Here is a 25,644-nt window from a genome sequence, read left to right on the forward strand (position 1 = left end):
CCGAAGTACAGATCCTAGCCAGTAGCCACACAGAGTTCTCTGTGTCAACCCCCCCTGGGAGAAGCCTAACTGTAAATGTTTTTTTGTTGAGAACAGGGTCTTGCTGGTCGAGTGTGAAGTGGATGCAAAAGGCAAGCTGAATTACCATTGCATTTTGTTGGCAACTAGCTATTATGGATAAACTGCTCTACAATTAAATCGTTAAGTTCTCCGTACCAAGCTATGGTCTATTATGAAATGTAATGCAAGTCGCTCTTCAACGGTATGCTCCCTGTAACTGTAGCTACACTAGTCCCAAATCATGAAGTTCTTTCTGCTGCACCCTATACATATGTACACAAAAGACAAATCTGAATATCATTATACTACAGTCAAATACCGAAAATCCGCCGAGCTGAAATCCTCCAACTCCTGAAATCCATGTTGCCTCTCAAAATATAAACATTTAGTTTATAGGTCCCGGAAACCGCAACATTGAGTACGAAATATCGAAGAAAAAATACTTACCAAATAATGGCGTCATAATTACCGAATAATAATGAGTCATAACGGAAATACCAAATTATTTACATCATGATCAAAGTTCACCCCCCCTCTAATCTGCATCAAGGTAAAAAAGCAGACGATTCACTCAACTCTTCTATCAAGTTCATGATTCACGTTGTTGTATTTTCTGAGCTTTGTTATTTCACGAGATTATTTGGTACTGCCTTCTTTTTTATCCGGATATTTTGTGGATAAATTTAAAATATTTTTAATTTCAGCCTTTTTTAATACAATTACAGATATGAAATGCACTCATGATTTTACTGCTTGCAACATTTAAAAACGTAAACACATTGCATTGATGGTAATGCAAAACGTGCAAATTCTGCGAAAGATGGATGCAGGTGCTACTCCTCAGTTTATAGCAGAATCATATGGAATTGCAACACGATTATGTATGATATATGGAAAAATAAAAAAAAGCTGTTGAAATTTTACAGCAACAGTGATTCTAACACTGGAATTCGAAACCAAAAGCATGAGGCGAAATCGGCAAACCTCGATACTGTGTACATAATACAATGTATAATATAATCAATTTATATATGTAATAATAATTTAATGCATATAATAAGTTATTGCAATAATGTATATAATAATTTAATTAAATGTATTTAATAGGCCTTATTTATTTTGCACTTTTAGTCTGAATATTATGATTTATCTTTTCTGTCCTGAAATCTGCAAAATCCTAAAATCCGCACAACCTCTGGTCCCAAGCTATGTGGATTTCTAGACTTTTACTGTATTATGAAATATAATTGCTCATACACAAACTATTCTAATATACTAACATATATTTAAAATATCTACCTCAGGAAAGTCATTTACCTGTGCTAATGAAATTGTATTGGATTTTCAATTAAAGCACAAGAGCGACATGATAAAAGAAAAGATATCCTCTACATACCTCAAACCATGACTGTTTTTGGTCTTATTATGGCAGTGGAATAGTTAACAACTATTTCATGGTTTGAGTTGATAACAGTTACATCACCAGATGCTGTTACACATTCCAAAGGAAGAAATTCAGAAAATGATCAGGGACTACAATAACAAACACCTGTCTTACAAAGATTTGTCACCTATATGAAATTGCATTGTTCCAAAAAATTATTTAAACTTAAAAAATTACTTACATTAATGAAAAATGTTTAGGCCAATGTTAATCTTTCAAAGTTTTATTACTGTATTTAAATGTCACAGATCATCATGATACTCTTGAGAATTTAATCTTGGAGGACTTTTTTTTTTTACACATACTAAAATAAGTTCCATGGAAAATGTTGATAATTTCAGAAATTAAATGTTAATGATCACTTTAGAAGGAGTCACATTAGTTATTAATTTTAAAATGAAAAAGTGAAAGTTTATCTTGAAGCAACTAAATACTGCAAAAGAGCTGATGCCCATACATAGCTAGCCTACTAGGACATAATGCGTTATGTTCATAGCAGAGGTTTTACCTTGGAAAAAGTATAATTATTGCTTGAATCCTCAATGATGGAAATAGCACATTGGTGACTTATCCATTCAGCCAACATTTCTTGCTAGAAACTTGACAATGCATCGATTTCAGAAAGTTGCTTTATTACTTATGTACTATCCTATCAACTGAGAAACTGTCACCAAGCAGTACAATTTAGCACCAGTTATGGATCAATGTGCGCACTCATAGTATCTTCGCTTCTGTCTGATGTAATCTCGATAAGTCACTCTTTATTTTTATGAACAAGGATATAAATTAACAATTAATGCTGTATTCCCCCTTTAAATGTTGGAAAAAAATTATTTTTATTTGGAACCAGTCTTCTAAAAACTAACAAGCAGTGGATTATTTTCAAATTTATATGATCCTACTATCAAAACAATGGAGAATTAAGGGACACAATATGGTCAGCTGAATATGGCTGGCAAATGAGTAATTTGCACTCATAAGAGCTTTCAGCAAAATCAGAAAGCCTAACAAAAGAAGAAATTGAAAAGCTGGTCGAATACTGACAGTTTATTAAATAAGGTGATGCTAGTTCTCACAGAATTCTACATGAACTATTGATCAGATCTCTGCCAACTTTCATGTTTCAATAATCAATTCTGTCAACATTCATGGTTGATAGGATACTACATAAATGCTGGTTTTTCAAAATATCCACAGCAGAAAGTCTTTATTTCTATTTTTTGGGGTGAGGGTACAAGTTTATAACTGGGTATGTATTTGGTTAGGTTATTTGAATATGGCTAACCACACAATGTATATCTGCCTAATTGTATTCATGCTTTTGTGAAGGACTTTCAAATGCAAACTGGCTTGTATTTATGTTACACATGGTGAAACCAGGGTAAGTGCCTGAATGACATAGCTTCCACTCCATTCTTGGACATGGAGACATGGAAAAACATGTTCCAAGCTTCACCTTTCTTCTGCCCTTTAACATTCTATGATTAATCTTTGGATTATGGTAACTTGGCAATTTTTTGGCGAAAATTTGGCAACCAACCCTGCTACAGCAACCTGCTAGTTTTTGTTTGGACGACATTTTGTTTTCACGAAGTAAGGCATGTTTTCTTTTTTTTTTTTTTTACTCAACATTTTTTCCCAACAATCTGCTAGCTGAATTACGCTTATGCTAATAATACTATTTTATGGAACAAAAGTGCTTAATCATGACGAAGATTAGGTGCGAAATTGGGAGAAAGTGCAGAATCGCAAACTGCTTGCCGTGTTTTTAAGAATTGCAAATACACGGTATCCATGTACACGTTGACCTATTTTCACTTGAAAAAACATCCCAGAATTGCACAAAAATGGCATTGCGCTCACTCTTGAATTTATCCATGTACACTGCTAAAGTCCTAGCTAGTAACCTTTATTGCCTTACCAAAATGTCGCCAAACTACCTGTTACAATATTCCAAAGATTAGCCCATTCTATATTACACATGAACACAATAACTTTCTATGGCGTTTAACATAACAAAGCTCTGACGATGTTCAACTAGTTCCAATGAAACTGCAGTCATTAATACTTTCATCATTACGTGTGCTAATTTTTGCACTGAACTACTTTTTGCTTAAAAAAGTAGTATTCATCAAAAATTTGATCATGCTGGGAACAAAGCACTTTGGAGTATTTCACCATTATTCAATATAAATGTGCTGATGCAAGAAAAGCATTAAACGACAAATTTAAGCCATATTTTAATATTTTAAAAATTAAGACTTGTTCAGATGTTCTAGGCATTAAGACAAAATCAGAATGCTAGTACATGCTTACTATATGCAGATCAAGGAAGGCTGAAATATCTATAATGCATTTAAATTACTTTACATACTTGTATTAAATTAAAGCACACCACCAAGTGCTTTTAATAGATTAAACACAAATCAGATTAATAAAAAGGTTAACATCATGCACTCGGAATTCAAAGCACCAAACAAATTATCTGACTATATTTTCAAATCATTTCAGATTTCATTTGCATTTTCATTTCAGATTTGATATCACTCAGACGTTCATTATATTTACCAAGTTTTGATAACACAGCAAAATCACTGCGACACACAACTACAATTAGAAAAATTCAATGAAATACAGAAAGGAACATCTACAGCTCATGCAAAATAAAATTTTAAATATTTCAAATGCCTTAATGATATGGCTAGCACACATTTAAATCTTTTAAAATGCAGATAAAAACATATTACTAAATAATGATAAAATCTCACCTTTTAGAATATCTAAACATATTCTTCCCAATTTATCTATATTAGGGTGATAAATTTTTGTCATGAAACGAACTTTAGGTGCAGACATAGGATATTCCTCAGGTAAAAATAGCTCCAACTTAAACACTCCTCCTTCAAATGGTGACTGGAATTATAATTCATGATATATTAGAAATAAAATTTATATCCAGTTCATAAATGATAAAGCCAGTATTATAGTAAATGGAGGCGATATTATTAAACTAGAAAAACTATCAATAAATTTATGAGCTTTTCATTCTTAATACCCAAGATTTTTCTTTTATACAGCAAGAATCTGAAAATCAACCTTTTCTAGTAAATATCTGAAATGCAAAATTAAAAAAGGGGGGCAAAGAAGAAAAATGTGAATATAATGTTAAAAATACAAATCCTTTAATTATAGTTCTCTGGGAAAAAAAAACACTTCTGAAAATTATTATAATTCTTAGCAAAATGTTAAGAGTTCTACTAGCTCATGTTAATATACCTAGGTCTAAGATATCCCACTTTGGACCCTTTAGTGTACAGCAACACTTCCATATCTGCAGCTACAATATTATTATAAAATTTACTGCATATAAACTGCAGGCAACAGATATTGTATAAAACAAAATATTTGTGCAACATAATGACACTTCTATTTAGCTGACAACTTATGCAAGTAAGACCTTTAATAATGTAATAAAATATTCTACAAACTGCACGACATTACACATTGACAAGCTGAAACATTATGATCATCCTCCAATTTTTTTAATGAACTCATCTGGATGACTAGGAGAGCACATGATTGAGAATGGTATTTAACTGCTGCTGGAGAAAAAGAATCATTCTTGCACTTACTTTTGTGAGTGATTGGAAATGCTGCTGATCTAAGACTTCATAAGGGCAGATTGTAATAACCTGAACTATCTCTGAAACTGCAGGACTGGTAGGTTTTTTATGATCAGCCATTGTCAGTATTTATGCAAAGTGAGTGAAACCAGCAGCAGACGCCAAGGTGTTGGATGTCCAGACATTATCAAAGAAAAACAATGTCAGAGACTGTCCTCATTGGCACAGCAAAATCAGCACCATACAATGGCTTAACTGACAGCAAACCAATATAATGCAGGTTCAAGTGCAAATGTTTCGAAACACAAAGTTCAGCAGATACTGTTGGATAAAGGACTGCCCAGCAGATGTCCTAATAGTGTGCCTCTGTTGACCAAGTGTCACTGTTAACTATGCTTACAATGTCTCTATGATGTTTAATGACTATAATAAATATCAATAGTTTAGGAATATTTCTAAAAAGTCACGAAAACTATCAACTTCTTATATTTAGCAAGTCCTTTATCTTGGGGTGATCCTCAGTAAAACTATCATGGTAGCCACACATAACATCTATCCTTAATAAGTTTCCAGTTAGTAAAGCCACACTTCATCCTTTAATTTCTCTAAACAGCGTACTTTCAATATACAACAAGTTGCTTATTTATAAAACCGTATTGCGTCCCATACTATGCTACACCTGCCCGCTCTGGGCATATTCATGCAAATCTTATAGAAAAAGATAGCAACAGGTACAAAATTGTGTCCTAAGACAGATTACGAATTCTCCCTGGTATGTTCGAAATCAAACGTTACATAAAGAACTGGGTATAGAACTACTTAAGTATTTTTACTGCTGGCTCACCCAGAAATTTTATATCAATCTTGTAATTATCAACAAATCCATACTGTATAACTTAATTAATTTGTTATGTACTTCTTAATATTGTGTTGTAGATTTAAGGTTTAATTATTACTAGTGAATCAAGAGACTCCCACTACTTGGCCTATTACTTATATGTATGTTTTTCTTGTATCAGGCTATAGCCAGCTCATTCCTCTTTTCTCGGCTTTCCCAGATAGCACTTCAGGTCTAATGAAACTTGACACACACTTTAGTCTTTTTTTAGAAATTTATCTTTTATCTCTTATCTTTTTTTATAAGTTTAAAAAATGTTAAAAAAAACGATATATTTATTAAAAAAATTCTGTAAATATAAACTAGTTACTCATGACAGTATTCGAAATAACATATCTGTTCTACAAGGGGTAGGGTCCTTGACCCAGGAACCCTAGTGCTACACCGTTTCCCCAGTGCGTGCGTGCACCTTATCTGTAAAAAATCACCAAACTGTGCCAAGGTGGTTGCATTATATATGCAAGTAACATAAAAAAAAAAAAAAAAAAAAAAAAAAAAAAAAAAAAAAACAGGAAATGTAGTTTCCTAATGTAAGATCAACATTCTAGTTTACTTTTTTATACTGCTTGAAGATATTATTCTTGCCTGTCAGTGGCATAACGAGGGGGTATACGATGCCCCGGCCGCCGCTCGCAAAGGGACGCCAAATGGTCTCCAAATAAGATTTTCTGGAAAACTTCAATTTTTTATTTTGATCGATTTCTGGAAAATATATTTAAAACTAATAATTATTGTAATATAATTGGTTATTTATTTTCCTGATTTGTCTGATAAAATGTGTAATAAAATGTTTGCAGTACATCAACCAAATATCTTCGCATACAAAACGTTCTTTCTGACCACTTTACTTCTCTAAGAGATATATTATTTTTTTAAAACGAAATGCACGTATAGCTGCCGCTTTTTATTTTAAACCGATAACACATTTAAAATAAAACATCCTTGTCCCGAATTTCTCAAACATATCCAGTTTTCAGAAACCAATTCCACAGTCTGGAAATGACATTTTGAGAAACTCTGAACACTAGTAGTTCGGTCCGAGATTCGAATCCCGCGAACGGTCTGGCTGCATGGGCATTTCCATGGTTTTCCCCGTGTGTAATTTATATACGAGCCAGTTTCCCTTAGAAAGGCCTCCACAAAGGCATCCCTCCCCTCAGGCACTTAGCCCTAGTGTGCTTTGCCATAATCTCAATAAACCAAACTAAACCTAACGCTTCCACTACAATGGATTGCATTTGACTCTTCTGTAAACGATTGATGGCCTTCCTGGCTACCAATTCAACTCATCTTGTTGAAACATTGTATATTCACTGCTACGAAGCATTCAACACATGTCAGTTCTTTTTAATCTCCTACTACAAAAAGAATGCTGCAGGTCGCTCCTTACTCCTTAACTAAAACACATAGTTTTCGACGTCACAGACTAAATTTGCATATTCCCAACTTTGTAACCGTTATAATTTTCCTTTTTGTTTAAAAGATTGTCGATTATATGCTTATTTCATACCGAACCCACAATATCCCCTAATTGTTTTGAGCAGTGAATCTGACTGCAAGATGTTTCCCCGCAGTAGAAAAGAAACGGAACCTAAAACTCCATTACAGATCTATGGATAAAATGTTTTTTAAAACCTAAGAGTCGCACTTCAAATACTCCTTACTATTTCATTATCAAATGCTAGTTATGAACATTTGTTCAGCAAATTAAAATAAATTTTGCCATATTTACAATCAACCATGGGACAAGATCCCCTAAGTCATCTGGAATTTTTAAAAGTATGGAAATAGAAAACTTTGAAAGGATCGACTTTGATGAAGTGATTGATAAAGTCGCTTCATCCAAGGAAAGAAAAATGTATACATAGTAAATAATTGTATTAATGTATTATAATATTGTATTATTATTAATAAATATATCTACTTATCTATAATATATATTAAACTTTTAATTGTTTAAAAATTGTACATTTTTAAAAACAATTACAAAAATATGTAAAATAAATAATACTTTTTTAACTAATTCTAGATCAGCTTATGTCTGATTTTTCCGCCAACACGGACATTATTTCGGAACCAAACTGTGCCAAGACAGAAGTATTGACGGACATACATTTCCGAATCCAATACTAGTGCAGTTAGGTAGTGACTATTCTTAATATATTTTACAGTACTTTATGGCAGATTCAGCATTTTATTATTCTCTGCAATATTTTCTTATTACGAATATATTCTATACATTATATTACCGTAAGTGGTTTTTTTGGGGGGGCGGCGCCAAAAAAGTATTTTACACCGGGTGCCAGTTATGCTCGCTACGCCACTGTTGCCTGTAATATCTGCATGCTCAAAAATGCTAATTACTTGCATATGCTAGCATGTTTTCATCGAAATTCAAAGTTTGTTGTGCACTTTCTTCATACTGTAGCCATTTTAATGGCCTGCAGTATTATTACACTTCACCCTAAAATAGGAATGCAAGAAGATGAGAAGCTGATTCACATGTTTGTGCTACTATGTTATAGATTATTTATAGCATTGTAAATCCTACACTTGTAAAATGCAAGGCCTTTTTTACCCCCTTTAAACTACTCTGCCACTCTGAACAGAGAATTAAGGCATATTGTCTTTGCAAGCACTCAGTTCACTTAAAATGGATGTTATGATGGTGACATGTACTGTATGATTCAATAACACTTGATATGCAGCAAATAAAAAATAATTTGCATATTGTAAAGGCCCTTATTTTCGCGGGCCGTAATTTTCATGAAAATGAATATATCGGTAATTTTGTTAATTTTATATGAACAGAACCGAACATCTCATTCATTCTATAACTCAGTGTACAAAAATTATATCATCTGAAAAACTACCACGTTCTATTCAAATATTATAATAAGTCTAAAAATGATGTATAAAATAAACAAATAAAAACGAAAGTTTTCCCCACATGATTCAGTGCCGCTAATTCAGTTCTAATGTGCTACTAATTCAGTTCTCACTTCGCAGCAAGTCAAAAATACATAAAATTCAAAATATTTTCATTAAAAATTGAAAGATACAGAAAAACATAAAACACCAAATACAGTTAAAACAATTAAAAAAATTTTCTTATAATTAAAATTGCAGTTTCTACGCAAAAACAAGCTAATAACTTAAATAATAATTCTAGAATGAATTAAGCATAATTTAATTCACAATAATAAACGATGTTACTTTGTTATTGCAAAGCTTAGCTTCTCTAGATTGGCAACAAATCCACTATTCTGCCAAGCTTCAAATGTAAACAAATATAGCAGCCATGGTAAACAAAAAATAAGGCTTAGCCACACTTAAAAAACTTTTAAATTGTGGATAAACAATTATTGCATGCAGGTTAACTAAAGGTTTAAGAAATCTTAACCGGAAGAACATAATTCAATCATTTTTAAAGCAAAATTTTTACAATTTACAAATATATAAGAATAAAGAAACCGAGCTCACTGAACCGAGTAACACAGTGGATATATATTTATATACTTTTTGTGCGGCTGATTGCAACCAAAATGGGAGGTGTACACCTACATGTTATACTTCATGTTATATACAAATTTTGAACGTTCTGAGGCTACTCGTTTTCGAGTCATGCGAGATAGGTACAGACGCCACGAAAAAAATCTTTTCAGAATTCATTTTAAATCAGTTTTATAATTTTTTTTTGGGGGGGGGGGATTCTAAAAGTCCTTTATTCTGTCCTTATGTATGCATGTCATGCAAAAACATCGTTAAATTGCATTCGATAGTGGTCAAAATGTATATTTTTGTTGAAATTTGATACCTGAAATTTTGCACGACAACAATACTTCCTTTTTACTTCATACATGGAAGTAAAAAGATAAATAACAAATGAATTATTATACAGAAATAAGATCAACGTTATTCAAAGTTTTTTGTTTTAAAACTGAAAGCTGTTTCATTTTAAATGCACTTCTAACTCTATCCAGCAATAATTTTAGGTAAAAAAAATCTGATTCAGACACCACAACTTCCTTGTACAGAATATTCAATTATACACATTTTTTGCTACATTTCATTTAAATTTATTTCAATTATATACATTTTTTGCTACATTTCATTTAAATTTATTTCCTCGAATTTCATTAGCGATAGATTTCTCATTCAATTCTGTTCTCACTTCGTAGTAAGCCAAAACGACAAAAGGCATTAAACCTCAAAATATTTTCATTAAAAATTGAAAAATATAGGAAAAAAGAAATACTGTTAAAACAATAAAAAAATTATAATTAATTTTCTACACAAAAACAAGCAATTCGGGCCAGCAGACAACAAAACAGATTTTTCGGTGCCCAAAACTGAAAGTTTACTTTTGTCCAACTTAACAAAAAAAAAAAAAAAAAAAGAAGGAAGGTGCAGAAACTGAATTCATTATTCTTATAAGCTTCAAATGTAAACAAATATGGCTGCTATAGTCAACAAAAATTAAGCTTAGCCCACTTGAACAACTTTTAAATCTTTGATAATTCTACAACTATTGCATGCAGATTAACTAAAGGCATAAAAACCTTAACCAGAAGATAAGAATAACATAATTCAATCATTTTTAAAGCAAAAAATGTGCAATTTACCAACATATAAGAATTAAAAAAACTGAGCTCACTGAACTGAGTAACAGAGTGGGTATACACATATATATATATACTTTGGGGTGTGGCCGATTACAACCTAAATGAGAGGTGTACAACTACATGTTATTGCTAGTCCTATATACAAAATTTCAACATTCTGAGGTATGTGAGGTACATACAAACAACATACAGACAGACAGATGTCACAAAAAAAATCTTTTGAATCCATTTTAAACCAATATGATAATCCCCTGTTTGGGGTAAAAAGTGTCCTTTACTGTCTTTACGTGCCGATGCCAAGCAAAAACATCATTAAATTGCATTCGATGGCAGTCAAAATGGATATTTTTATCGAAATATGATACTCAGTTTTTCACGATTACAATACTCCCTTTACTTTATACAAGGAATTAAAAAGGTGCATTACCTCACAGCATAAAACACAAAGTCTATAAAATGCCCAGTATCCCAAATGATTTAAGATCTGCACCACCAGCCAAAAGATAAATATTAAAACATCTAGAATTGGAGAATATTGATTTAAACACCTGCTTCCTCAATAATAGGGAGCAGGTGTACCATAAATGCCATTTTTGGGAGATCAACCTGCCTTTGTTGCATATCACATACAAACACCTAGCAGCTAGGGAAGTGACCCCCATGGCCAATGACATCACAGCCCCTGCTACTTATTATCCAAAAGTATTTCAGTTTAATACACTGCTATGATTTCTATATTACAAACCATGATATCAGTTTTACACTTTTAAAGTAAAATAAATAACGAATAACTTATTAATTAAACCAAAAATAATTAAAAATTAATACTTAAATTTAATTTATGTAATTTTTAATAACACTACTTTTATAGTTATGTTCTTTGTGAAATTTTATCCAAGCAACTATTCTACCTCTGTTTCACCTTGTTCAACTGTATTCTCAATTTTTCAGCTATATTCTCAATTTCATAAAACTGCTGCCAGCATTATGATCAGCACCTAGTTCAAGAATTTTTCTTAGAATCTGTAGTGCCTTTCTAGATTCAATCCATGGTGACATGCCATCCCTTTTTCTGCATCACTTTTGCTGTCAGTTTCAGGAGTTCTTTTAACCCTCTCACTGTGCATCTCGTGACTCCCACGAGCAACGTAGAAGTACGAAAATTTGTGCAACCTGCAATTTCTGTGGGAATGCATTTTTTTTCTGTCTATTTAAACTAAACAACTAACTCTTATCCCATTCATGGTTTTATTTTGGTTTTTCTGCGATGTTTAATTGTTTAATCAGATCTGGGTTAACAGATAACATTAGTTGTCCATATTTCTGCGAAATACACAAGCATACAAGCCCACTACTTTACACGCTCTTTTCAAAGCTCAAAGATGTCTGGCAGGAAGCATTTCGCAAGGAATATAACCTACATTCCTGACAATATTTCCGACACTAATTTTTCAAGTATATTGAAGACAGTTATAGTGAAACACATGAGAATTTCTCTGATTCCTTTGCAGATAGTATGAACAAACTGAAATTAGCAAAACAATTTTCAGAGAAATGCAAATTTGGCACAAAGATTGCGATGTAGGACTTGCTTCGAGCCTTGTTTCCAAGTCTATAATACAAAACTCCATTTCTAATAAATGTTTTGTAAGTATTTTGCATATTTTCATTAGTATAGACGTTTTACCTTTGTATTTCATTAAATAAATAATAATTTACCAAGATAAATTTTGCTTTTTTACATGATTATTCTTCAATTTCAATTTTCCGACAACCTTTTTATGATCTAATTCTATATTGAAAAAAAAAACTTACAAAACATTCTTGTATATTTTAACTCTAAAATATATGTAGATTTAAAATGCATATTAAAAATATGCAATTTTTGAAACTATTTTGATAAAAAATTATGCAACGAGAGGGTTACCACTTTTATATATTCAGTTTTTTATTCAGGTCGTCTCAACATTGCAGTGAATTGATGCAACATATTGCAAAAACGAACCTCCATAACTTTCAAAGAATAACAAAAAGCTTTGATAGGTACAAGTAATATATTCCAGCACCGAGGAATCAATCTTCTGCCAAACTCAAGTTTAATAAGGGACCAAGATGAGTTAAATAAATGGCAGTTTTTCCATTGATTAGGATGTATTCATTTTAGTTCCTGGATATTTAAATGTAATAACCAGCTCAGTTACTAAACTAGTAAGTTTAGAAGGTGTGAATACTTGACATTACATCAATGTTGGCCCAGGATCACATTTTCAGCCCTTAAATGGTTGTGGGGATTAGCATTTTTCTATTTGACCTAAACAATAAAGGAAGCCCCAATGTTGCCATGTGTTATCATGTACACGTCATCTACATTTTAAAATATCTAAAATCCAGAAATAACCCAAATCTGGAATCGCCTAAGTTCGAACAATTTCCGATATGGACTTTGGTACTGTACCTTTTTTTCTGCACATACACTGCTGGCCATTAAAATTGCAACACCATGAAGGAAAGCAAATACAAAGAAGATATTTATTGTATGTAAACAGTACGGAATGAAGATGAAATGATAAATTTTTTAAGCATTTTGGAGTTTTACAGGGATGCGAAATTAACAGAAAAAGCTACCACCCCTGGCAACTAAAACAGCCTTTACCCATTTAGGTATGGAGTCAAACTGGACTTGGATGACAGAAACGAGCAACTCATTCCATGCTGCTTCAAGTCTATGCTACACTTATCAACCATATTAGCTGCACATGGGTGGCTGGCCAGTCTCTCAGATGTTTATAGCAGGTGACAGATCTGGAGACTATGCATGCCAGGGCAGCAATGCAATACCCTGTGTATCGAGGAAGGTCAGAACAAGAATCGCAACATGCAATTTTGCATTACCTTGTTGGAAGATGGCGTTTGGGAGGCCTCGAAGATAGGATGCAACCACTGGGCATAAGATGTCAGAAATATACCGATCTGGATTCAAATTACTGTTGATCTGAACTAGATATGTACGTGTAGTGTACACAATTGCTTCCCAAACCATCATACCAGGCACAGGGCCTCTATGGCAGCATCGAATGGAAGAAGGAAACGTGCAGTCTCCTCAGAGCCTCCAGACATGTATACGACCATCAGAATACTGCACACAGGGATGACGTTGTGCCACTCCTGTATCCACCTTTGTCGTTCAGCACACCAGAGTTGTTGACCCTCTCTTTGTTGCATTGTCAAAAGAAGCTGATGTAATGGTTGCCATTTTGATAATCCACACTGCTGGAAGCAATGCATCAAACGAGCGGATACTAGGCATGTTACAAACACACCCATTTCCTGACTAATGGTCCATGATGTGGTTGTACAGTTTTGCAGGGCTGACCTCACAAGATGTGTCCTCTCAGGCATTATTAATGGGAGGGCGTTGAGATTCTACATGCCATTCAGTATGACCCTCAGCAACCCATTGATTCCATATTTGCATGACACTGGTTGGATGTCGACCTGTGTGATGGCAAAATCAGGGAATGATAATCCACACTCTCGATAGGCAACGATACTTCCTCTATCGAATTCCGACACTTACTGGTAAAGATTTCTTCTTCTTATTCGAGGCATAACACAGTATTCCAAGTAAACTCCGACCTTACAAAGCGCTTTCCGAATAAGAAATCCACTACTTTTCTTTTATGCAGTACTTGAGATGTTTCTTCCTCCTGCTTGATCTAAATCCGCTGAAAAACTAATCATTTGCATATTCCAACCTCTTCTTCCTTTCATCAGGGTTCGTACACATTTCTGCACACAGAAATTAAGTACTTTTAAGGACCATTAAGAAAAAAATTAAGGACCTATGAGCAAATGGGAACTGAGTAAATTCAAGTAAAAATATATCTGTGCCTGAACGTGAATAGGCTGCATTATTGTTAAACATAACTTAATTAACATAATTATTAATACGTTTGAGAATAAAACTAATTTTATGAAATTTATCAAGTAGCATTAGATATTTTACACTTATAATAACTGGACATATTTGAAAGGAGATAAGTGACATTTTAGTTACGTTTTACTAATATATATATATATATATATATATATATATATATATATATTTTAATGTCTCATTTTGTCACATACTTGCTCAGTCTACAGGTTTAGTAAATAGTAAGTAGATTTTATGTCAAGCAGCATAAGTTAAAATGAGCATTAAAATCATAATCAGCATGATTCATAACAAAAGACTGGCTGTTGTCACCGCTCCTGCTTGCCTATAGAGAAACCTGCTGATCAGAACAAACCTGAAAGGCCTGATGTAGGCATAGCTAAGCAAGTTTTGAAAGTTAGCTGACCTCTGTCTGACGCTGTTAGTGTCGTAGCTTCGTGTAGAGTTCCAGGGGTTGTAACTCAGTTAATATACTTTAAGGTTAAGCCACTAAAGCATTAGCGGTGGTAAGTTATTTTGCATTAAGTCTCACTAGATGCAAAGAATAAGTTTCACATGAATTTTTATATTTTTGTGTTTTACCTTGTGACTACGGTAAAGGTTAACACGTTGAGCCCGGCGCCAAATTTGCTGTCCTTTCCATTCAGACGGCAGCTAGCGATCAAGCGGTGCAATATTGCCGACTTAAACTATTCATAAATTATACAAAAAGGAAGGAGATGCGCATAAAGTCCAAAAGTATTGTTTGAAATGTTATGATGACATTTCAAAACTATTTGGATGCAAGATAGCCAAAAATGTTATAAGATATTTTTCCCACTTCCCTAGCGTGGCTTCGTGGTGTAACGGTAGCACACTGGGCCGGTATTCCAGAGGTCCATGGTTCGATTCCCGGCGAAGGCGGTTGCATATTTTTCATCCTTTCTGCTTTCAATTAACCTAATGACCCTACAAGTGGCACCCCAACTAAAAGGGTTGTGGATGATGATTCTCCACACCCAGGATTTAGCCACTAGGTCCCCTAAAATCCTAGTCACCCTTTAAGAAGGTATTTCACCCCACTTCCCTAGCATGCCTTCGTGGTGTAACGGTAGCACGCTGGGACGGTATTCCAGGGGTCCGTGGTTCAATTCCCGGCGAAGGCGGTTGCATATTTTTCATCTTTTCTGCTTCCAATTAACCTAATGACTCTACAATGTTACCAAACTAGTTGTTTTGTATTGCAATATGTGTAAAGCTAAGCCGTATTATTGTTTAGAATGTTTCAATCAATTTCATTGAGACTATACTTATTTGTTAACTTTAATACTATCGTCCCACGACCGATGCCAGCCAAACGAAAATACCAGTGCCGGTCCCTAGGGACAGACGGCAGGCTCAGCGTGTTAACGAAAGGCAATGACTTGCTTTAATATAGAGAGATAATTATTAAGGGAATGCATTTAGTTATAATTAAATTAGGTATTAGATAACCTTACTCATTATGGATTTACATGGCCATTACTAAATTTTTTAATAATAGTTGTTAAAAACCCTATTAATATCACAATCTTATAAAATTTCACAGTTTAAAATACATGCAATTTATGACATTGATTTTTAAACAATATTAGGATAATTACACATTAAAAGCTACAAAACATAAAACTCAAATAATTATGCGTCTTTTTAATTTGAAGACTTGCCCAGACATTTTGGCTATAATTTATATTGATTTCCTTCTCCTTAAACATGTTTCTAACAATTAGAAATTTTTCTCAATATGCAAAACAATATTCTCATTAGTTTCTGCGTGTTTTATCTCCTAACTGCTAACCTCTCCATAATGTACTACCTATGAGGGTTTACTTGATCTGGTAAAAGTTAAATAGTCCTCCCCCCCCCGGACAGACGTGAAACAAATTATCACTATGTCTGAAAGTAACTATAAATCAGATAATAAATTTACATAAAGGTTTAAATAAGCTTCTAATTCAGAAAGAACTTGGGATATATAGGCATGTTCTTATGCTAACAAAATAAAATACAGTTTGTGGTGATATAATTAAACAAGAAGAGCGAAATTCAAACTAAAAATATGGACTAGTGGTCAAAAACTATACAATTTAATTTCAATTTAATCTGGTTCAGTAACTCTATTGTCATAATAAACTCAAATGTCAGCAGCAGTAATGGAAAGACTAATAATTACAAATCATCAGACCTTACAGGAACTAATGCAGGGAGCAAGTGGAGTTCAGAAACACTCGTCTTACACTCCAAAAAACTCAATTTAAAAACTGTATAAGTGATTTGCATTCTGATGAGGAAATGGAAATGGGAAATTATAGTAAAGGCTGAAACTGTAAATAACTGGGTAATTTACATAATAATAACTGTACATATCTTTGAAGAATAATTTTCTTTCTCTTTACATATTTAGTTTTTTTTCAACACGTTTCCTTTTCACTTTAAATTTTTGAGATTTAATTAAAGACTCCTGTTATTCTAAAAGACTAAATGCATTTAGAATGTATGGAAAAAGCTGCTAATTTTATTTCTTTAGTAATATGAACATTCAGAAGAAATATGAAATACATATGGTAAGGTATGGTCAAAGAGCTGGTGTGACATAATTTTTAGAATTTAGGGGCACACCGAGCAAAAAAATCTATAAATGGCAAAACTTTTAGAATTTAGAGCAGGCATTGAAAGCAGAATTTAGAAAGGCACCAGGCATCAGAATTTAGGATCCACAGAGACTGCATCAGGTGGCAAAATGCCTAGCGCCAGCTCTGTGTATGATGCATTAAGACATATTAGATGAATCTTTTGAATTGTCAGTTTTCAATTTCTTTATTAATAAAAAAAAATCCTTTCTATAATGCCTGTTCATATGATAAGATTAGAAGTACTTTTGATATTTTCAATGCTTGTATCTAGTGAAAAGTAGAGAAAATAAAGGGAAGATAAAAATGTTAAGAAAGTGATTCTAGAACAGAAGTAAAACATTCAACTATTATGTTTTCATTGTTCTTCTAGATGTTCTCCAAAATGTAAGAAACTGCGTGTTTCTACCGTGGAGACATTTTTCATTTTATCACATTTTTCTGGAATCTTTTAGAATCGTGGGTCTATAAATTTGCCTTGAAATCTTTCTAAACTTTCCAAGCTTCAATGTCTAAAATCCTAAAGAAAAAATTACACCTACCAATTCTGTAACAGCACAAATCCAGAAATGTTTTTTAAAAAAAAAAATCTGAGAAAAAAAGTGTGAAATTAATTTTATAGAGAAAACTGTTGCATATTCTGAGAAATGGGAAAAATTCTTACCATGAAAAAATTAAAAAGACATTTTTAATTAATTACATAGCTATTTTGCTTTTGCTAAAAACTGTTTCGTAAACTTAGTGCTTTATAACATTATTCCTTGCTTATTTTTCAGATTCAAAAAATTGTATAATATGTGGCCAAAATGGAACTTTATAATATGACAATGAAAATTAAAAATGCTTTATTTGAATGTTATTTCTTAAATATAATTCCAATATATTATTATTATTTTAATGAAATTTATCAATGTTAGAATTTTCTAAAAAAAATCGTAAAAAAATTCCCAGATCTCGGAATTAAAAATTTTCGATAGAAACCGATCTTAAAATTGCCAAAAAATGCTAATTCACACCCAAAGTGGCAGTCGTAAATACAGACAGAAATTTCAGATGATTAAAATTAAGGACCTTCTGCCGATTTTGGCCAAAATTAAGGACTTTTAAGGACCAAAATAGATTCCAAAAAACTTAAGGACTTTTAAGGACTTCTAAGGGTTCATGCGATTTTGATTTTCATCAGATAATTCCTTTCTGGTGTTGAAATTTTAATGGGCAGCAGTGTATTTCAAAAGTTCTATAGTTATCACTTTTCTCATTTCTAAATAGCATCTACTTTTTACATAATAACAGACTACCTTTATAAATATTGTCCTTAAGGATAGGTTTGATAAATTATCATTCAGATCATATGATACAAATGATTATTCATGAATTAAAATTCACCGTGGATGTATGCGAGTTGTGGACAAAAGATAGACTAACCCATAAGTAATGTTCACTTACTGTTTTATAATGGTTTATGCAAATGATGTATTTTTGCAACATTTAATAAATTGAAAAAAATTAAGCAAACCAATGCACATTCCACAATTTGCTTACATAATTTCGATGCTGGACATCTAAAACCTAAAATTTGAAATGCTAATGTTCTAATTATGGCATAGAATCATTCAAACAGAAAAGAAAAATACACATTTGCTATGTGGTGCCTTAATCACAAAGAAATTCGTTATCAAAAATAAATGCAGCAAATGTGTTATACCCAGAGTCAAGAAATGCACATACACTTTAGCCCTTTCGACCCGACTTTTGCATAATTAAAATTTAACTATGAAAAGTAGTTTAATTTAATGTCGACATGCTAAAAGTGTAATACGAGTTTTTAACTTTTCCCGCTTCCTGGAAATCCCCTGGAATAATATGTACCAGTCGTATTGTTAACTGGGACTGTTCATCCTGATCGTCTAGGATATTACCCTTTCTTAGAAAACAAAACTAAAATTTATGGTAATATATAATGCGAATATTACAAAACATATACTCTGTCACATGTACTAGTTCATATACAAGAAAAATTTTCATGTATGTTTCATAAGCAAACATAATATATCAGCATGTAGTGATTTGATTACTAATGGGACATAGTAACCCACTATTAAATATCATCGGGCCAATATATCCCACATAAAGAATTTATACAAAATTTTTTTAATCTGACATTAAAAATAATGTCAAATTACTACTTAACAATAACTATTTCATACTAAGTATGCCTCAAGTATAATTGTACTTGGTGTAAAATTTTTTAAAAAAAATTGACAAATCAAAACTGCTTCAATTGCTGCTGCAAATCCTGCTTCATCAGTTATTTGACACTGGAAAATTTATAACGCTTATAAGACCCTTCACAATATGCATAAGGGAGAGAGGTCAGCAGAATAAGTGTAGCTTATTTGAATGGGAATCTATAAGGACACTGACAAGAATAATTAGGTACACGAGTTCCCATTATGTTCACTTCGTTTTATTTATGAGAAATAGTAATGGATTACAAAAAAAAAAAAAAAAAAAAAAAAAAAAAAAAAAAAAAAAAAAACAACTACTACAGCAAACTTTACTAAAGGAAATTAAAACGGGATCTGCAACAATCTCCATTCACATTTTGGCCAACATTGCTGGAGCATTCTAATAAGTACATTACATTAAAGCACTGAGATGTGTTCAAAATAGTAGCCATTAGATACCTATTCTGCAAGTGTAGAGGCTGAAGGTAATTTGTATTCATCTTGTATACAGAAATGAATTTTGTACAATTACATACATTCAATTGCCATTAAAATTTCCACACCACATTCATTGCCATAAAAATTTCGACTTGAAGAAAGAATTATCAGAATTGAATGAAATTTTATATATGTGAGTGAAATGTTGATATCAGCACGATGAATGATGAAGCACTGTTGACATGATTAGTCATTCAAAGAAATCATAACCTGTCAATATCTGGATAAATGCTTCAAAGAATAATGAATTTGCCAGACACTTTGAACAGAATAGAAAAAAATTAAAAAAAAAAACAAATTTCATAATTGTGTGTAATAACTGCAATTAAATCTTAATAATTTTAATTAGGTTATTAAATCATTTAATTTTTACATGCTTTGCGAGAACCCTTTTTTATTAGATCAGAGATAATGGACCACAAAATAATACTAAACCAAAGTTCTATTTCCTTGAAGTTTATTGCAATGGGGTTCGATTGTTGATATAACAGTAATAACCGAAATAATTATTTATGCAAAGTATGTACTATGGTCATAATCAAATGATCTGCAGACAAAATGAGTTAGAGGTGCTCCATGATCCTGGAACTACATTCTCTTTTAAATGGAGACTGGAGACTTGCAGCACTTCTGGTAACTCCCATTCCAGAAAAATAAGATAACATTGGCCATTGAGTCATCACGGCAGTAGGTATGGGTTAAATAAAAGAATCGAGAACGATACCCATTCATACCGATTTGTTGTTGAGACACACGTAGTCACATTGGTTTGGATTCTCAGTAGGCCAAATGCAAGTACTGTGTGCATTAAATACACCCTTAGGGGTAGACTTCGCCTCATCTGTAAACAGCACATGAGTTGTTAAATCCAACTGCAATGCAGATTGTTATAAAAGCAACTAGCAGAAATTCAGCTGCAAAGGATAATCTTGCACATTCAAAGCTTGTACTCACTTAAAATGATAGGGGTGTAAGCGATTTTCATTCAACACTCTCCCAATGATATATCGACTCGCACCTACATTTTGTGCAATAGTGCTTAACCCTCTAAGTGCAAAGAATATTTTTTGTGATATCTGTAAGAATGTATATATACATGCATATTAAAATATGTCAAAGAAATCAAGGCAATATATCAAAAGTACACAAATCCAGATACGAAATACCACTCGAGTTTTTACATTAAAATAAAAAAAAAATACTCGTCCTCATAGTAGTTTCGAGAAATTTGTGCTTTCTTAGCGAAAACTCTGGCCACACAGAGAGTTAAACTTGACTCGGGTCTTATCAGCCACACCATTCAAGATACTTTTTTCCAATCTTGGACTGCATTACAGTTTGTTGTCGACCAGCACTCTGTCTGGTGACATAGAACGAAACTCTTTCACTAAGTTGTTTATATACCCGTTGAAACATTCTGTGATTCGGCATGCGTAACGTCTCCCAATAAGAACACCAGTACAATCATAAGTGATGTCTTCCCCTACCGAGATATACACCTGCTGCCTTCTATCTGCCATGACTTAGTTTGAAGCAACATCTTTTTAAATGAGTGATAAAAAGTTCCATGTGTGCTATTCTTCATATGAAGCCATTCATACGAGATGTTATGCAATCTCATTTAAAAGTTTTCTTATTGTAAATGCATTTTAAGTTGTATTTATGAATAAAATATCGATTACAACCTGGGTTTCGTATGCGAATATTGTTTGTGTCTTTGTTCTGTATCTCCTCTGCAATGAATTTGGAATAACCCTGTAATAAAGCAGTACATCTGATAATTGGAATTCAACTTGATTTGCCATTCTAAAATTACCAAAAATGCACCAAATTTTTAGACAATGTAAACCGAAATTCATCTCAGTGTATGTTTCTACAGAATGACAACTATAGTGATAATACATTAACATTAGTACTGAAATAGCACTCTTAATTAAAACTCAATGTGCACACGAAACAGAAATTAAACAAAAAACTAAAATTTTACAATTTAATAAATTTATTCCTAGTGTTTAAAAAATCGAATAGTTCCAGCATTACAGTCTAAAAACTTGCAAGCCCCACCCATAATTTCTTTTTCCCTTTCCACCTGAAAAAGTAAACATATAACATTATTTTTTTTATCCCAGCGAAATTCTACATACACATTCATTATAATCTGGCTAATGATATGTTCAAATTACATAAAACTTTCAATTATTTATGCTAGTTCAATTAATATAATTTTTATACAAGTTCATACATATTTATAGATGAAATCTTTATCAGAATCACCCAACATTCCTTCATACAATCGTGGTGCAATAACAACTCCTGAAAAAAAATTTGCACACCTCTCCAAAATTCCACACTTTTATGCATCTATAGAACTGCTTTAGATCACTCTGTGTGTGCTATTTGTTCATATTTATATAAATACCTAAATTATTTCAGTTTCTTCTCTGCTAAGCAAACTTATTTTTATGCATTTACTGCTTTCTTATCTACTATGGGAGGGGGCATCCTTATATCCTTTCATTCCAAAAGAAAATCACTAACCTAAATTATTTCAGTTTCTTCTCTGCTAATCAAACTTATTTTATGTATTTACTGCTTTCTTGTCTACTACAGCTTTACATGTAATTTTAAAAAAATTGTTCAAGTTTTAAACAATTTGTCTTCTTAAAGATATGAAAGTAAATACATGTACAATAAGGCATTTAAACCTAAAGCTATCTACAAAACATATTAAGAAAAAACACTAAATACCTCTATCTACATATATAAAGTATGCACATATATATAATAAGTAAGCTTGCTAACTGCAGCAAAAAAGGAAAAGAACCAAATTACGGAAATTGTCTGGACAGCTATTAAAAGCACAATGCAGTTAAATGTAAAGCAAAATAAAACACAATAAACCACATTACATTTTTGTGTATATTCATTAGTTCATTTATTAAATTTTTGGCTTCATTACACACACATATTTTTTTATACAGTCAAAAGTCGGTAATTCGGACACCCATAATCCGGAATGATCTATAATCCGGATCTCAAAGCTAAAAACTTTCTGCGCATGCGCCGCGTTGACACATGCGCTACGTCTGCGCATATGCGTGTGCGCAGGCGCAGAATACGCTTTCGCGTGCGCGTTTTATGTATAACGGGCGGTATAAGCTAAAATTATCTAATCATCTATTTCAGTTAATGTTGATGATTGCGTTGCTCCTTAATTTTCGAATTGGATCCGGCTTATTATTTTTTGCAGACTGTAAGAGCAATACTATAAAAGTAAACTTGAACTTTCGATTATGTCAAATAGAATTTCCGATTCTGGAGCTCCCAAAGGATCGTACAAAACGAAAGTATGTCTCGATGTCCATCAAACAAAAAGTGGAATTGCTGCAAAAAATGGATAAAGACATGAAAAATGTGACAGAGAGGTTAGTGAAAACGAAAAAATTTCGATTGACAAGTTAGTCGGTATTCTCAGCACAGCAATTACGGGACTTGAACAGCAGAACTTTGTAACTGAACAAGAAGGTACAACTCTAATATACACCCTAATTTCACCAAATGTGGCGATATGTGTTCTGCGCTGGTTTTTGGCGCGATTGCGTGTTTCATGGCAACCCTGTTGACGTTGAAAAACTTTCGCTGGAGCTTGTTGATTCGCCTCTGTGTCTGAGAAGATGGAAGGGAAAGATAAAATGGTAGTTGTTGAATTGAAGTTCGGCAAAAGGAAATATCATTGTGGCTATCCTGTTGAGGGGTAGTCGGTATTTGGAAGTGTGAAAAGAGGCTCTGGGAGATTATTTTTAATGGCAGTGCATGATAGAAGTAGGGATTTGCGATTTTATTTATTTGTGAACCATAGTATAAATTTTCTGGATAGTGTGTCTGGCTGTCATGTAAATACGATAGTGAAGAAGTGAGGCATGTTAAAGGCGGTAAGAAATTGATATTTCTGCTATTCGAAAACGCGTTAATTCATGGTAAGTGCATTTTATTTTATCCTTGTTCTTATTTTGTAGAATGTTATGTTCATTGGTTCTTTAGTATGAATTTCTGTCGTTATTGTTGTTTTTTAAATTGTTTGAAATTTATTTTAGTTTATTTTGTTGCTTAGTGTCTAGACAGTGCAATTCGTAGATGTTTTTCAAAGTTGAAATAGAACGCTGTGTACATGGTATTATTTGAAATTTATTGTTGTTATGTTATTTTATTAAAGCGAGGAGTGCATAGATCGTAGATTCCTTCCTTGCCTAAATTGTGCAATTCGTAGATTTTTTTTAAAGTTTAAACAGGATGCTGTGTACATGGTCTTCTTTGAAATTTATTGTTGTTATGTTAATTTATTAAAGCGAGGTGTGCGTAGTTTGTAGATTCGTTCATTGCCTATATGTGCCATTCGTAGATGTTTTTTTAAGTTAAAACATGTCGCTGTGTACATGGATTCTTGTCAAATATTTTTGGTGAGAAACTTTACGTTTTTGCTATCTAAATTTTTGGTTTTTGTTTCGGATTTTTAGCTAAATTGTGTGTTCAAAACGTAGTTTTTGCATGTGCGAAAACCGCGTTTTTGGAGACATTTTAGGCTAAAAGTTCGAAATGTAAACAAAAAATTTAGATAGTAATATGGCAACGTGAAGTTTCTCGGCAAAAATATTTGGCGAGAAATTTGGCGTCTTGAGGGCGCATATCAGAGTAGTTCCAACAAGAAATTATGTCTATTCATAGAATTAAAGAGAAAATATTATCACATAAAACGAAGCAACTTAAACAACTTACATTGAAATAAATGTTTAATAAAGTAAACAAATAAATATTAAGCTTTTTTTTGTAAATTTTGATACCCTTTAGATCATAATTGTTCTTTATTTCATAAATTACGGTTTCATATTTTTAATTTTAGAATTTCTGCATGCCATCTTACGAGATTTAAACTGATGATCTATACACCGGAAAAATCGATAATCCGGAATCGCCGAAGTCCCGACGAGTCCGGATTAATGACTTTTGACTGTATAACATATTATGATTTATCTTTGGATTATGGTAACTTGGCGATTTTTTGGCGAAAATTTGGCGACCAATTCTGCTACAGCAACCTGCTAGTTTTTGTTTGGACACCATTTTGTTTTCACGAAGTAAAGGCATTTTTTTTTTTTTTTACTCAAAATTTTTTTCCAAACAATCTGCTAGCCAAATTATGCTTATGCTAGAACTTTTATGGAACAAAAGTGCTTAATCATGACGAAGATTAGGTGCGAAATTGGGAAAAAGTGCAGAATCGCCCATTGCTTGCCGCGTTTTTAAGAATTGCACATACACGGTATCATCCATGTACACAACAACCTATTTTCACTTTAAAAAAATCCCAGAATTGCACAAAAATGTCATTGCGCACACTCTTGACTTTATCCATGTACACTACTAAAGTCTTAGCTAGTAACATTTACCGCCTTACCAAATTTTCGCCAAACTACCTATTACCATATTCCAAAGATTAGCCCAAAGATAAGCTATTTATCAACAAACTAAATATTAATCATGCATCCCTTGTAGCCTAAACTCCAAAGTAAAAAAGGAAAGATGTTGCTTCTTGTGGATAAAATAAATATTAAAGTAGAATGGAAAAACTGCCAGTATGGCAAATTAGGCAGCGAAAAATGAACCGGGTATATGTTGTATAAAAAGT

At 32.7% G+C, this 25,644-nt stretch overlaps 1 protein-coding gene across 1 annotated transcript in view; it reads right to left on the reverse strand.

Annotated features, from left to right (window-relative positions):
• Window positions 1-25,644, reverse strand: part of LOC118201993 (ubiquitin-conjugating enzyme E2 N) — a 37,440-nt gene that overhangs the window by 9,749 nt on the left and 2,047 nt on the right. Inside the window, exon 3 of the mRNA XM_035374149.2 lies at window positions 4,273-4,417. Coding sequence (XP_035230040.1) covers window positions 4,273-4,417 — 145 coding nt within the window. The remainder of the gene's footprint in view (window positions 1-4,272; window positions 4,418-25,644) is intronic.

This window comes from Stegodyphus dumicola, chromosome X1 (assembly GCF_044657685.1).
Source record: "Stegodyphus dumicola isolate Sdum_Otavi_A_Nest chromosome X1, ASM4465768v1".
Classification (NCBI taxonomy): Eukaryota; Metazoa; Arthropoda; class Arachnida; order Araneae; family Eresidae; genus Stegodyphus; species Stegodyphus dumicola.